The sequence below is a fragment of the Equus przewalskii genome, chromosome 8 (assembly GCF_037783145.1).
Source record: "Equus przewalskii isolate Varuska chromosome 8, EquPr2, whole genome shotgun sequence".
Classification (NCBI taxonomy): Eukaryota; Metazoa; Chordata; class Mammalia; order Perissodactyla; family Equidae; genus Equus; species Equus przewalskii.
The window spans coordinates 39,420,938-39,433,883 of NC_091838.1; the positions used below are offsets into that span (position 1 = coordinate 39,420,938).

General features: G+C 40.6%; 1 protein-coding gene across 1 annotated transcript in view; it reads right to left on the reverse strand.

The window, feature by feature from the left end:
• The window catches only part of RUNX1T1 (RUNX1 partner transcriptional co-repressor 1), a 135,809-nt gene extending 123,682 nt beyond the window's left edge, over nt 1-12,127 (reverse strand). The window contains 2 exon segments of the mRNA XM_070630628.1: nt 11,920-11,944; nt 11,946-12,127. Of these exon segments, the coding sequence (XP_070486729.1) occupies nt 11,920-11,944; nt 11,946-12,041 (121 nt within the window). The 5' untranslated portion in view covers nt 12,042-12,127.
• Between the last annotated feature and the right edge of the window lie 819 nt (nt 12,128-12,946).

Consider the following 12,946-nt stretch of genomic DNA (forward strand, 5'->3'; position numbering starts at 1 on the left):
AAAGGGACAGTTCCAGCTCATAGATATGTCCACACACACAATATTTTCCTTACAATTTCAGGGACCTCATCCTTTACCAAAAGCACATCAGCAAACTTCAGGGTAAAAAAAAATGAAACAGGTTGAGATATACATTTATGAATATGCAAGTGACTCGACCACTTCACAGTTTGCCTAGAGCTGACCTGAATGGGGGTGTTTTTTTAGTTGGTGAAACTTACAAGCCAAAATATGGTGTACATATTTGTGCAATAAATTGTACATTCCATGATAAGAGGACACAATGAAAGGGGACAAAGGTGGAAAGAGATTAGGAAAGAAATAACATGTTGTTGGAAGCAAAGATTTCACTTTGGTCTTAGCAAAGATATTTCAGGACACTATTAAGTAAATAACTTGAGTTCAAGGCCTGAGCTTCCAACAAATATTTATAACATACCAAAAAGTACCCTAACTGTTCCAGACTCCTACCTTCAAGGAGCCTATAAACCAGCAGAAAAGTCTGAATCACATAGATGGCAGCAAAAAACTGGATGTGATAATTCTATCTTTGAGGAAGAGACGTCATGAAGGCTTCAGAGAATAACGTTTCATTAGAAACTTAGGAGAGGACACAGTGCATTCCCTGCAGAAATAAGTCTTAGAATTAAGGCTGGGGTGAGAAAGGTCTAGCAAATCAGGGGTGTTGTCTGTCTTGAACATCTCTATGTGCCCAGGCATCAAACAGGCCCAGACTCTCCATTAAGTACTTGTTGATGGAGGTGACTGAGAAGGAACAGCCAGAGAAAGGAGAGGATTCTTCTAGAAGAGGGGCTTCTAGAAGAGAGTGAACAGTTTCAGGGTCCTTAAGTGAGACGCTAAGAATAAGCAAGGCTTTACTGAAGGTTATGCTTCACACATATTACTTCCTGTAATTCTCATGACAAGCTTATGAGGTCATGCCACTATCATCCAGATGAGAATTATTTCCAGATGAAGAGGGGGTGCAAAAGGAGATTCAACAAGTGGTAAAGCACTTGGGAGTTGGGACTCTTCCCCACTCCACTGACTGCCTTCTGCCAAAGAAAGGAGCACCTCTTTCCCCCAGAAGGACAGAATTCCAGAACCAGTCAATCCCAGGCTCATGCTGCAGTCTCTAACTTTACAATGAGTGAAACAGGAAAGAGATTTGCAAACTCAGAGTACCAAGGGACACACAGCAAAAAGTCTTCCAACCATCAATGCCTGGGCCCCACTTTCTTCCCCTAAGGTAACCACTATTGTCAACACTTATAGATACAATTTTCACAAATAGAATTTTATGCACTTTTTGTACAAACGTAGCATACAGTATACACTGTTCTGCTCTATGCTTTTTTCATTTAACAATCTCGCTCAAGAATGATTCCATATCAACACATATAAATTGGGTCTCATTCTTTTAAAAATTCTAGATTGATTTTTTTATGCTGACGTTCTTTTTTCGACTGCCCATGATTAATTTTTATCAAGCACAAGTGACAACAGAGGAAAAAAAGGTCTTAAAAAATTCAATTCTGACGGATTTTACAACAAAACTGCCAACTCCAAATTCAGTTAAAGTTCAAAGAGTAAAAAGAATTGCCAGCATGTTTTCAAATTAAATGATACTGGATAAAACAAAGTGAAAGATCTTGAAATAATATAACCTGATGAACCATATCCTAAAAGTCCTCATACAGGTACGTTTTGTTTCTTCCAATAACTAATCTCTGTTAATAGGAGAGATAATTAACAGCAAGCAATTTAATCCTAAGGATTCAATACTGCCCTTTAACATATAAAAGGAATTCCTTTACTTTTCCAATATGAAGTCTCCATTTCAAAACAAAAAAAAATGGTCCTGCAAATGACAGTATTTCCTTTACTATCTGCTGATTGTAAAATTTGTAAAGACAAGTTTCTATTAAACTCAGTAGAATTTTAATACATTTTTGTTAATTTAAGGTATATTTGGAAAATATCGCAATGCTTGAGGTACTGAATGAACGAATGTGGGGTTCAAAGGTCCCCGGAAATAACTCTCTGCTCCCCTCCCCCAAAGAGTACTAAGCCCGAGCCTGGGATGCACTGCTTTGGAAGCACTGCCTCCGCTCTTTCATGAACTCCTTGACTCCTTACTCTCTGGGCCTTGCCTTCTCTCCTCTACATGACGTTAGAAGTGAAAGAAGTTTTATAAATTATCCTGCAAACAAAAGTCCAGTGTTTGAATCTGTGAAACAGTTAGGCTGTTCTGTTGGAAAGTTAAGGGTCCAGACCCAGCCCAGCTGACCACTCTGTATTCTTCCACGTGGCCTGAAGTATCGGCAAAAAGAAGGGAAACTCAGAACAGTTTGAAATTCACACAAGGGGTCAAGGCACATAAGGAAGCCAAGTCCTAGAGAGATCAGTAATAAATCCTCCATGCAACTACCACTCTTTAAGGAAGACCTACCATTTGACAGCCCTCTCACCAGTTCCCAAAAGTAGCTGGACCACAAGAATCCCTGGGCCAGGGATACACAAATGGGTTGTGAGCCTCCTTTCTGGAGGCTGTGACTCTGAGTCACATGAGCCCCTGTAAGACTATGAGGGTAGGGGAGCTGCCTCTTAAACGTCCAAGGTGATTCTCAAATTCTGACAAGCTAAGGGCACTGCACCCCTAATCTGGGTGGTCAACTCTTTCCCTTCTCTAAATCCACCCCTATATATCCAAGTTCTAATTATTTTTCCTTTGCAATACCTCTTACCTCTGCCTCCACCTTCTTGTCCCACAAAACCAATTCTGGTCATCCTTCTGCAGTACCTAATATCTAAACTGCTCGACAAGGTTCCGACCTGCCCCAGCCTTCAGTTTTTCCCCCATTACAGTCCATCTGACCCACTGCAATCAGACCAACTCTTCAGAAAGACGACTTTAATTGGATCCATGGTTTCCTCTTGCCTGGCACGTTTTTTTTGTTTTAACTTTGGTTTTATTAAGATCTATTTTACCATGGCATCCTTTGTTCTACAGAAGTCCAACTAGAAATCTGATATTTAAAGCCATCTGTTGTAAAAGCAGAACTGTTCTGGTTTTATAGTGCTAAGAGGATGAATGAAAGGGCCTGAACCAAATCTGGGCACCCTATGTGCTGCTTCCCAACCCTCCATGCCACCTCCCAGCCCTGAAGAGCCCACAGGACACAGTTTTTAAAACTTCTCACTTAGAAGAAAAAGCTTAAATCAAAATGTTTGAGGGGCCGGCCCCATGGCCAAGTGGTTAAGTTCTCCCACTCCGCTTTGGCGGCCCAGGGTTTCACTGGTTCAGATCCTGGGCGTGCACATGGCACCACTCATTGGGCCATGCTGAGGCGGCGTCCCACATGCCACAACTGGAAGATCTCACAACTAAAAAACATATGCAACTATGTACTGGGGGGATGTGGGGAGAAAAAGCAGAAAAATAAATAAATAAATAGATTGGTAATAGATGTTAGCTCAGGTGCCAATCTTAAAAAAAAAAAAAAAGCTTCATATTCAAGACATTCATAATGTTTTGCTTATCTCCCAATAATCATCCAAGGGTCGGCTGCCACATTAATTTATTCTCTCTCCACCCTACCCCACCACTCATCCAAAGGTCTTTTCCACATCCAGGTTTCTGCACTCCCCATTCCTACTTTATAACTGCCTACAAGCCCATCATGATAACTTTGCCTTGATAAATCCTACCTGTCTCAAGACAAGCTTCAACTCCAACTCACTCTCACCTCCAAAATCTTTTCTCCTGTACTATTTAACTGGTAAGTAATCAAGCCTCACCATCTTTCACAGCTATTTAATTTGGCCTGAGTAGGTTTATCATTGAGTGGGAACTGAGCCTACTACCTGCTGTGTGTCTCCATCTAATACACTGCTTTACACATAGAAGGCATTCATTAAGTATTTATTAATTTACTTCAGATTTACAACCAAAAGTAAAAGTTTTAATTTTCTTTCAGATGCTCTAAAAAGGTATCATTACCAGGGCTACCCAAAGACCATATGCCTTTCTTTAAAAATAGTCAAATTACATTTAATGCGTTGCTCATTTTATTGCTCTTCATTTATATTTTCCTCTGATATGTTATACCTGCTCCCTCCAGCCAACTCAAAGCTTGAATTGGACCAGTCAATGGAGACTGATCACATTTACTTTCCATGTAGACCTGAGCTGACCTACCTACCCTTATTTAAACAAAAGGCTGTGAATTCACTGTCCACATTTGTATTCCGTCAGAGTTCAAATGTGGATCTCATTTCTAAACAAATCTAGCTATCAATGAAAATGAAAATGTGTGACAGGTGGGCAAAGGGGTTGGAGAGTAAAGAATACTTGTCTGACACATGATAAAAGTTACAGAATCCTAACAGTCACTTAAAAAGAACACTTTCACAGGAAAGAAGGATTACTATGTCAGTCTGATAAACACCACAGTTCCAATCCCAATATCATCTGCTGTTCTTCCCAGCTGTGTTTGCTCATCACTGTGTACATAACATATGCATAGATTCAGAAAATAAACTAGCAGTCTTTCATGACCTGTTTTACAGCTCACATCTTCCTATATCTTAGGTTACGGAAAGAAGTATAGTACATCTAGTTTTAACTAAATAGAACAACCAACTTCCTAAGACTTTGTATTTAAAGCACAACTTGCACCATGCTTACAATGTCCACTGGGGGATGACTTCCTAATTTCTGACATTCCACTTGCCAAATCAGATGTGCATTTGAAATGAATTCTGTGATGCCACTGTGCTAGTTCCCTGGCACAACCCTGTGCCATCATTTACAGGTACCATTATCTATCCACGTTCCTAATACCTCTCTGATCTGTCACCAGGTGCACTCCCCACAAAGCTCAACAGAAAGGACGTCCCAAATACTCTTTATAATAGCATCTCACAGCTAGTTTTCTCTACTAGTGCCCTAATAGACCTGGCCACATCTACTTCATCACTGCTCTGGCAACTTTTCCTCTCATATTAGTGTCCACCTGGCTCTTGAGCTTTAGACAAACTGCCATTACCTCTCATGGTAATATTTTCTCAGTTATTTCTCTGATGTAATATTCAATCCAGTCAAGTCAGGTATCAACTAAGAGCTTAATGCACACGTAATTTTAAGACATTCTCCTTTGTGGTGAAGAACTTGCATGTGACCTCCCACTGAACTTTGAATGCCTATGCAAAAACTTTCTACCACCTATAAAGCAACACTGATTCCAGTGGCTTCCATTTCTAATGACAGATGAAAATAACATAACTTCCAAGTCCTGCCAATCACAGATATTCCTAGTAAACTGTAGAAGTTTCCACTGCCATCCTGGTTGATGACAAAGTGCTCATCTTGATCAAATCAGAAGTATAAGAATGCAATAGCTCCTAAGTTCCAAAGAAATCCAGCCTGGGTTCATTATTAACAATTCACAAATTAGGATCAAACTTCTAATAATGTCTATATTTTTTATAAACTAAAAGAAGACAAAATCAAAGTGTTATTGATAATAATTAGGTTTTTACTCTTTTTAGAAGTAATAGACTGTTTATTCAGACAATACACTAAGAGAATTTTTCATTCTTTCTTACTTAAGATCTGATTCCTAGCCAAAGGATAATGTGCCCTGTTCATTTAAATAAACTGTTACTTAGCAGGCTCTCTCCAAAAAATGGTTTAAAGAGGTCATTTTCTAAATTTCCCAAGTGACTTAGGTCCAAACGTTGAGACTGTGGAGTAAGGAGAACGCCTGGTAAGCACGACCAATCACCACCAGGCCTTAGCCTCGAGACCTCACTTCTGCCCCGGGCAACAAGTTCATCTTGTCCAGCAACTATGACAGCAAAGCATAAAGGCTATTTTCCGTAAGCAAAATCTAACATCTTTCATTTCTTGTCACCGGAGAAGCAGATTCTCCTCTCCATCATTCGCCTCTGAAAAAGGCAGAGTAACAACTAAAATTTTAGACAATCATCTAAGGTCTAGGATGGCTATGGAAAAAATGGCTCCCTCTTCCCAATGCCACTTCTTTACAATGGAGAACAGTGGGAAGATGATTCTGTTCTACACCGATTCCATTTCCCAGCTATATAGAAATCAGTAGTGCCCCGCAATTCAGAATTAAAAATATGAAGTTTTTTTTCACCCTCCTAACCATGGGAAATTCCTGAAAGCCTAACTCCAGTATTATATATAGACTCATATATGTGAGAATTGAGAAGACTAAAAATCACTGAGTATATCCTTCATTTTACCCCCAAAGAATTCACCTGAGGGTGGGAATGCATTCCAAGCCACCCAGCGACTGAACTGGAAAGGGAACCCCAGTTTACCTACTAGTCAGGGACAGGAACACACACCAGGGCCTTTTTTTTTTTCCCCCAAAGATTGGCACCTGAGCTAAGAGCTGTTGCCAATCTTTTTTTTTCTTCTCCCCAACTCCCCCAGTACATAGTTGTATATTCTAGTTGTAGGTCCTTTTGGTTGTGCTATGTGGGACGCCACCTCAGCATGGCCTGACGAGCGGTGCCATGTCTGTGCCCAGGATCTGAACCCGCGAAACCCTGGGCCGCGGAAACAGAGCACACGAACTTAACCACTCGGCCACGGAGCTGATCCCCCAGGGCCTTCTTTTTATAATACAGAGAGTGCTTTACACTACATAACTACACTTACCAACTCAAGAGGGTGCAGAATCCCTCTCCTCTTAATAAGTGACCAGGAAATTGGACTTGGCCAACTGGGAGACACTGAGATCAAGATATGGAGTGACCGACTGGGATGGGACAAGCCTCAGGAGCTAGGGACACTGAACAGAAGACAGCTCCAGAGTGCTGAGTGAGATCAATAAAGGGAACAGACTGATTCCTCATGGCTTCAGTGTACTGTAGGAAGGTGGCATTCTTTTTTTTTTTCCCCTAAAGATTAGTCCTGAGCTAACATCTATTGCCAATCGTTTTTCTTCTCCCCAAAGCCCCCTAGTACATAGTTGTATATTCAAGTTGTAGGTCCTTCTAGTTCTGCTGTGTGGGACGCCTCCTCAGCTTGGCTTGATGAGCTGTGTTAGGTCTGCACCCAGGATCCAAACTGGCGAAACTCTGAGCTGCCAAAGCAGAGTGTGTGAACTTAATCACTCAGCCCCAGAAAGGTGGTATTCTGATGAGGGAACAGGATTTAGTAATGAAGAAGCTCAGATTAGGAGGTACTGAGGCACACAGACTGGCATATACACTTGGGCATATCCAAGGATAGTAAGCTAGTAGCCAACTCTGATTCCTAGGTTGGGAGCAAGGGCATAAGTAAAGAAACAGTGGATGCATAGATCACAGCAGCTGAGAAGAATATTAAGCCAGGTATTCAGAAAATAAGGCTCTAATTATTAGAACTAGGGAACAAAGTAGATAATTAATTTTGGGAGCACAAAGAAACCTCAGTTTTCCATATTGGGTCAAAAGGTCAAGGAGGAGTCTTGGAGTGTCGGGCTGGAGCTCTTTGAAATGAGCAAAGTGAAATGCTGGTTAATCATTTACTTAAAATCAGTGATGACAATGTATCTGAAAGTTAACTCCAGGTTCATAGTAGGCCTCTAATATTTGTCAGTTCCTCTCCTCTCTCCCAACACAAACAACTAGGTGGCAGCCCTTGAAAGCCCTGAGTACACTCAGAAGTAGCCTATGCCCCAAGCGTTAAAAGATTAATCAGTCTAAGTCAATCCCATTCCCTAAAGCACTGAGAGGTGCTCAGATTGCTGAACACAGGAAAACTTCACACCTCTGCCCCTCCGAATTCAGCAAAGTCTATATTCCAAAAGCCTTATTCACCCAAATACTGATTTGCCTTAGAAATCTTGACCAAAACGAAAGCTACAAAAACAAAAGCCTGCCTCATTCCTTCATAAATTACATTATACAAGTAATCTCAATTAGAGTCATCCAAGCAGGGGATTTTAAAAAGTAGGTCTCTTAGCGTCGGTGAAAATGTTAGTGGTTCTAAGCAGCATCGATGATTTTAAACTTTTTCGAAGAGGAGGATCTCATACCTTAAAACCTCAACTGTGGGGCATTAGTTTATCCGTGGTTCTGATGTAAAAGCCTGGACATCACTTCATAAAGTATGAACATTTTGAAAAGAGTAGTAAGAAGCTCTCCCCTGCTGATGCCACACAAAGGCACTGAGGCTTCAACAATGAATGTGGCTTCAGCACAAAAACAACTCATTAGAATATCACATACACGTGAGGAGATTGTGTCTGTAAAATAAACTTTCTTATGCTGATATGTGATTCAGCATCATTTCTTGAGAGTGGCCAAGTGCTTGGTGCTGGACTAAGGAATATACCTACATGGCTGCCCAGGTCTCTAAAGACAAGCCAGCACAGCATGCCACAGTTTGGCTTCAAATTGGAAACTACGCTCCTTAAAAGCATTATTCTTTGGTTGGTTACATACATGTAATCACAAGTACACACATTCAACACTGTTATTCAAACTAACCTCTTCTTTTGTGTTGAGTGTCAGAAGAAACACTGCATTGTTAATATCCAACACGCTAATGTGTCACAATGTCTGCCTTCCCCTTAAACCATTCTGGAGATTTATCTGGGTTTATCTGTGAAGACTATATCTGACAATTCAAGTGTGAAGCCACAAACTACACAGCCTCTAATTGATCCTAAGCAGTGATCACGTCTCACCCTGGACAAATCACTATAGCCACAAGTCAACCCAACCGCAATTGTGGACAGAGCCAATACTGAACCTGATCCAAATTTCATCAGTCTTTCTTCTACCTTAATTCTCTATGCCCAGTTTTACACAGATAGTATTGCCATTCATTTTCTTATCATAGGGATGATGTATTATTTCTATTATGATTATTTAAGGTGTGTTAGAGTTTTCTTCTTAATTAATACTGGATGATTTAAAAAGAACGTGTCTTTCCTAGAAATGTCACCAGTAAAATGCATCCAATTTTTCTCTAATGTGGTGCTTTCCCTGTCCATAAAACTTATTTGATTAGCAGCACTATAGAAGCTAAAGCTTTTGTATGCAGGCACTCAAGCATAATTTAATCATTTTATTTAAGCATGAAAAAAATTATTCTGAAAGCCTGTTAGGTAAAATATCCCTGATTAGTTTAAACTTACATTTGCAGGTATATTAAAGGTGAAATAAATCACAAAATGCTCAGTATGCAATGGAATAGTGTTAATTTTACTATAGTCTGCAGTAAGTTAAAAATTGTAGTATTAGAGAAGGTAAGGAATAACTATCTTATTTTAAATAACTGTATTTAAACAGGTTATTTTAAAACAAATTTTGTTCTGTGCGAACCCTTTTTATATTACCAGGATTTTCACCTATGGAAACCTCTTTCATAGTCAAACAAGATGAGGTCCTAATTGCATAATACCATTTATCTGCTGAGGATAAAAGTGCCAACAAATGAAAATGCACATTAGGCAAGAGATTGTCAGAACAGAAAATTGTCTTTTTTTGTTTTTTGTTTTTTTGTTTTTAAATAACCCACTCACATTAACAAAAGACTGCAGTAGCTTCCAAATTATAGGTTGTTATTTTTAGTGGAAGTAGTTCAATATTCATATTGGAGCAGATGTAGCAGTTTAACAAAACAGCTCTTCAAATCCTGCACAAATTGAAAACAGGAAAACTGATTGCATTTTCTCTTATCACTTTCCTCTTCTGAATTGACACTTTTGGCCTTCTGAAAATTTACACATGGCTTTCATCTCAACAGCACCTGCTGATCAAATAGAAACTTAACATTTTCATGAAAATGGTATAAAGGACTAGTTTTGTTCTAAACACTGTAAAGGGCATCAGTTGCCTACTTTATGGCACCAATTGCTATGTGCCAGACATATTCATAATAGTTGCATATTTTCATTAAACTTTTAAAAATATGCTAAGTCCCTTCTGATTTTCTCCATCTTCACTTTTTGTATGATTCAAATTTCTTTGACTCATTGTCTGCCTAATACTTAGTTTTATTATGCAAAATGTGTAAAAGGGCGGAGGACACCAAGAAGATAACAAATACTTAGTATTTTCTCTGCTTCTGCTTGGAATGCACATATATTTATCTTTACGTATTACGTCTATGCATGTACAAAAATACATACATCCCATTTTCATATTCCACCCACCAAAAGAAAACAAGAAACAAAAATTCAAAGTCAGGCCCTGTTTTGGAAGGGGCCTTACACATTCTTTTATTAGATACACATTTAGCAGGTGCTTGGATGTTGAGTACCCTAGACTGGGGAAGAACGGATGTCACCCAAGCACAAGCTGATAAGCAACCACTCACTATAAATACCTCCGGAGAAAGTAAAGGTAAATCTTGAAAATGGGTATTCTTACATGTAAATATACACGATTGGTAGCTGGCTGCTTCTCAGATTTTTTAAGAAAAGTGCTCCACATATTTCTCACATCCAATTCCGGGTAAAATTAAAGATGCTCCTAAGACATGCTACCTGTCAGTTCTTAGCCAAAAGAGCTCTACCCCTTCTGAAGGATTCCAGGCTGTCCATTCCCATTCTGTCTGGGTAATAAGGTAACCTGAGGCAGAAATGACACACAGTAATGTATGTGTCACTCTGGCCAGTTGATCTGTGAATTTCAGTGTTTCATCATGCTCACTGAGGCAACAGTAAACCTGAAATGTCAATATGTTCAGTCAATGGAAGTGAAATAATGGGACTCTATTGTCTTACCCCATCGATCTGCCGCTGTCAACAAGGAAACATGCCCCCCTGGTTTTAAACAAATTTTAATTAGGCTTTTAGTTACTGGATCATATTTACCTATGAAAATACCTATCTTGACAATATGTAGGAGGCAAAACAATCATTTTTTCCACTTATATCCCTCTTAAGAACCTTCCAAAGTTGACGCTATTTTTTGAAATACACTCATGAGTCAATAAAACATTTTTTTATTCTTTTTTTAAACCAACTCCAAGGAAAAAATTCCATGGCTCAAATCCAAAATACAAATCCACCTAACAGCCTGGGGAGTGATGTTTTTTCTCTAGACCCAGTTGAAACCACACTATAAAATCAACTAATTCCATATTAAAAGTAGGCTTCATTTGTTCTTCTCAGTCATTCAAGTACCACCATTAGCATCAATTCATCACCCATTCAAAACAAGTCACACAAAATCAAACATGAATGATCAATTCCAAAAGCCTCTACCCTTTTTGCTCAGTTTATCAATCCTCAACACAGGGGTAATGAAACTCCTGTTAAAAGAAATGTGATGGTGCTAAGAAGGGCAGGGGATGCTAATAAGAGGCAATAAGACATGTAAGTCATTCAAATTTTGCCTAAGTTTTATAGCCCATCCTTGCACCAGAAGAGAGACGGTCTTACCTTAAAATAAAAACAAAAATGAACCAATCAAGTTTTTAAGCAGCTTTTTCTCTCCCTCTTCATTTAAAGGCTTCAGCGTCCAGTCAATAAATAATCTATTGTTCCCCCTTTATTGAGTCTCTTTAAACCTATTCAGACTGGCAAAACTAAACCCAATTAAAGATAAGGCCCTCCAGTAATCTCACCTCGGTAAGTCCTGTCTGGATAGCAGAGGTGATGGGAGATAGCGGCCAGGCCAGGACTGATGCCTCCTCCTCACCCCACACAACAAAAGGTAGATTTCGCTTTCTCCCTCTGCTAATCTTTAAATGTAAATTCTCTCCGCCAGCTAAGAGGAGCGACAGATAACATGTTACATCTTCACTTCTCCTGGTCTTATCGACTTCTGAATCATTTGGAAAGGGAGAGAGGGAAAGAGAAAAGCAGCCTCCTCACGCTCTCCCTCTGTTCCCTCCCCCTCCTTCCTGCCTGCTCGCCTCCCCTCCCTGTTCACGGAGATTACCTTCTGGCAAAGGAGCGCAGGAGAGGCGGCCGCAGCAGAGGCGGCACCCAGACCGAGGCTTTGTATTCATTAAACACACATCGGAGCTTATCAGAAGTAAAAGCCTTGTCAGGATGGCACATTGTGTGTGAGTGAGTGTGTGAGCGCAGGAGGGAGAGGAGAGAAGCCAACGTGCATCAGGGTGATTACAATATCAGCAGGGCCCAGATGGAGGCAGGAAAATAAACAGAGGGTGCGTGTGAGACAGAGCGGGAGAGGGAGGAAAAGTGGGGCAGAGGGAGGAAGAGAGAGAGGGAAGAGACAGAGGCTGGAGGGAAGAAACCGAAAACGGATGGAGGGGGTGGGGGCTCAGGCCCTAGGATGGGGGTGGCAACTGGCAACGAGGTACCCCAAGGCTGGCTGAGGGTGAGGTAGGGCTGGGGATCGCCTGCATTCCCAAATCTGCCCGTACTCCAAGAAAAACGAGTAATCTAGACTAGTAAACTGTATTTCCCTGCTCCAAGGCTAGACTGTGAACATTCTGGAGGTCCTGTCAAGGTCGGGGGTGGCAGGGTGGGGGCAGGATCAAGAGCTCTTCTTTGGCAAAGCATAACAATGAGACATTCACTATCTCACCTCCATCCTAACAGCCACAATTTGCAAAACAAACCTAGTTGAGTCCTCACAGCAGTTACACAGCCTTCCAGACCAACCTCAAGTGGAAGTTCTTGTTCCTTTCTTTGCTGACCCCAGTATCTAAATTCCACCCCCACCCAAAATCACACATACAGAGATAGACACAGGCAGATATAAAATATCTCCCATCGCTGGGCTTTAATGCATCCCTGAAGAAGACTTGTGCAGCCAGCATCACTGTGATAAGAACCACTCGTGATTGGTAGCTACAGGTGACTCAAACACCTGCTCCACCTCCAGAAATTATGTTGGAGGAGGGGGTTCCTTATGTGTACATCTGAGAGCCTATTTTGGAGGTGGGAATTTGAAATTGAGGCAATCAATCTTAGCTTGAGCTGCTGCCTCACAGCTC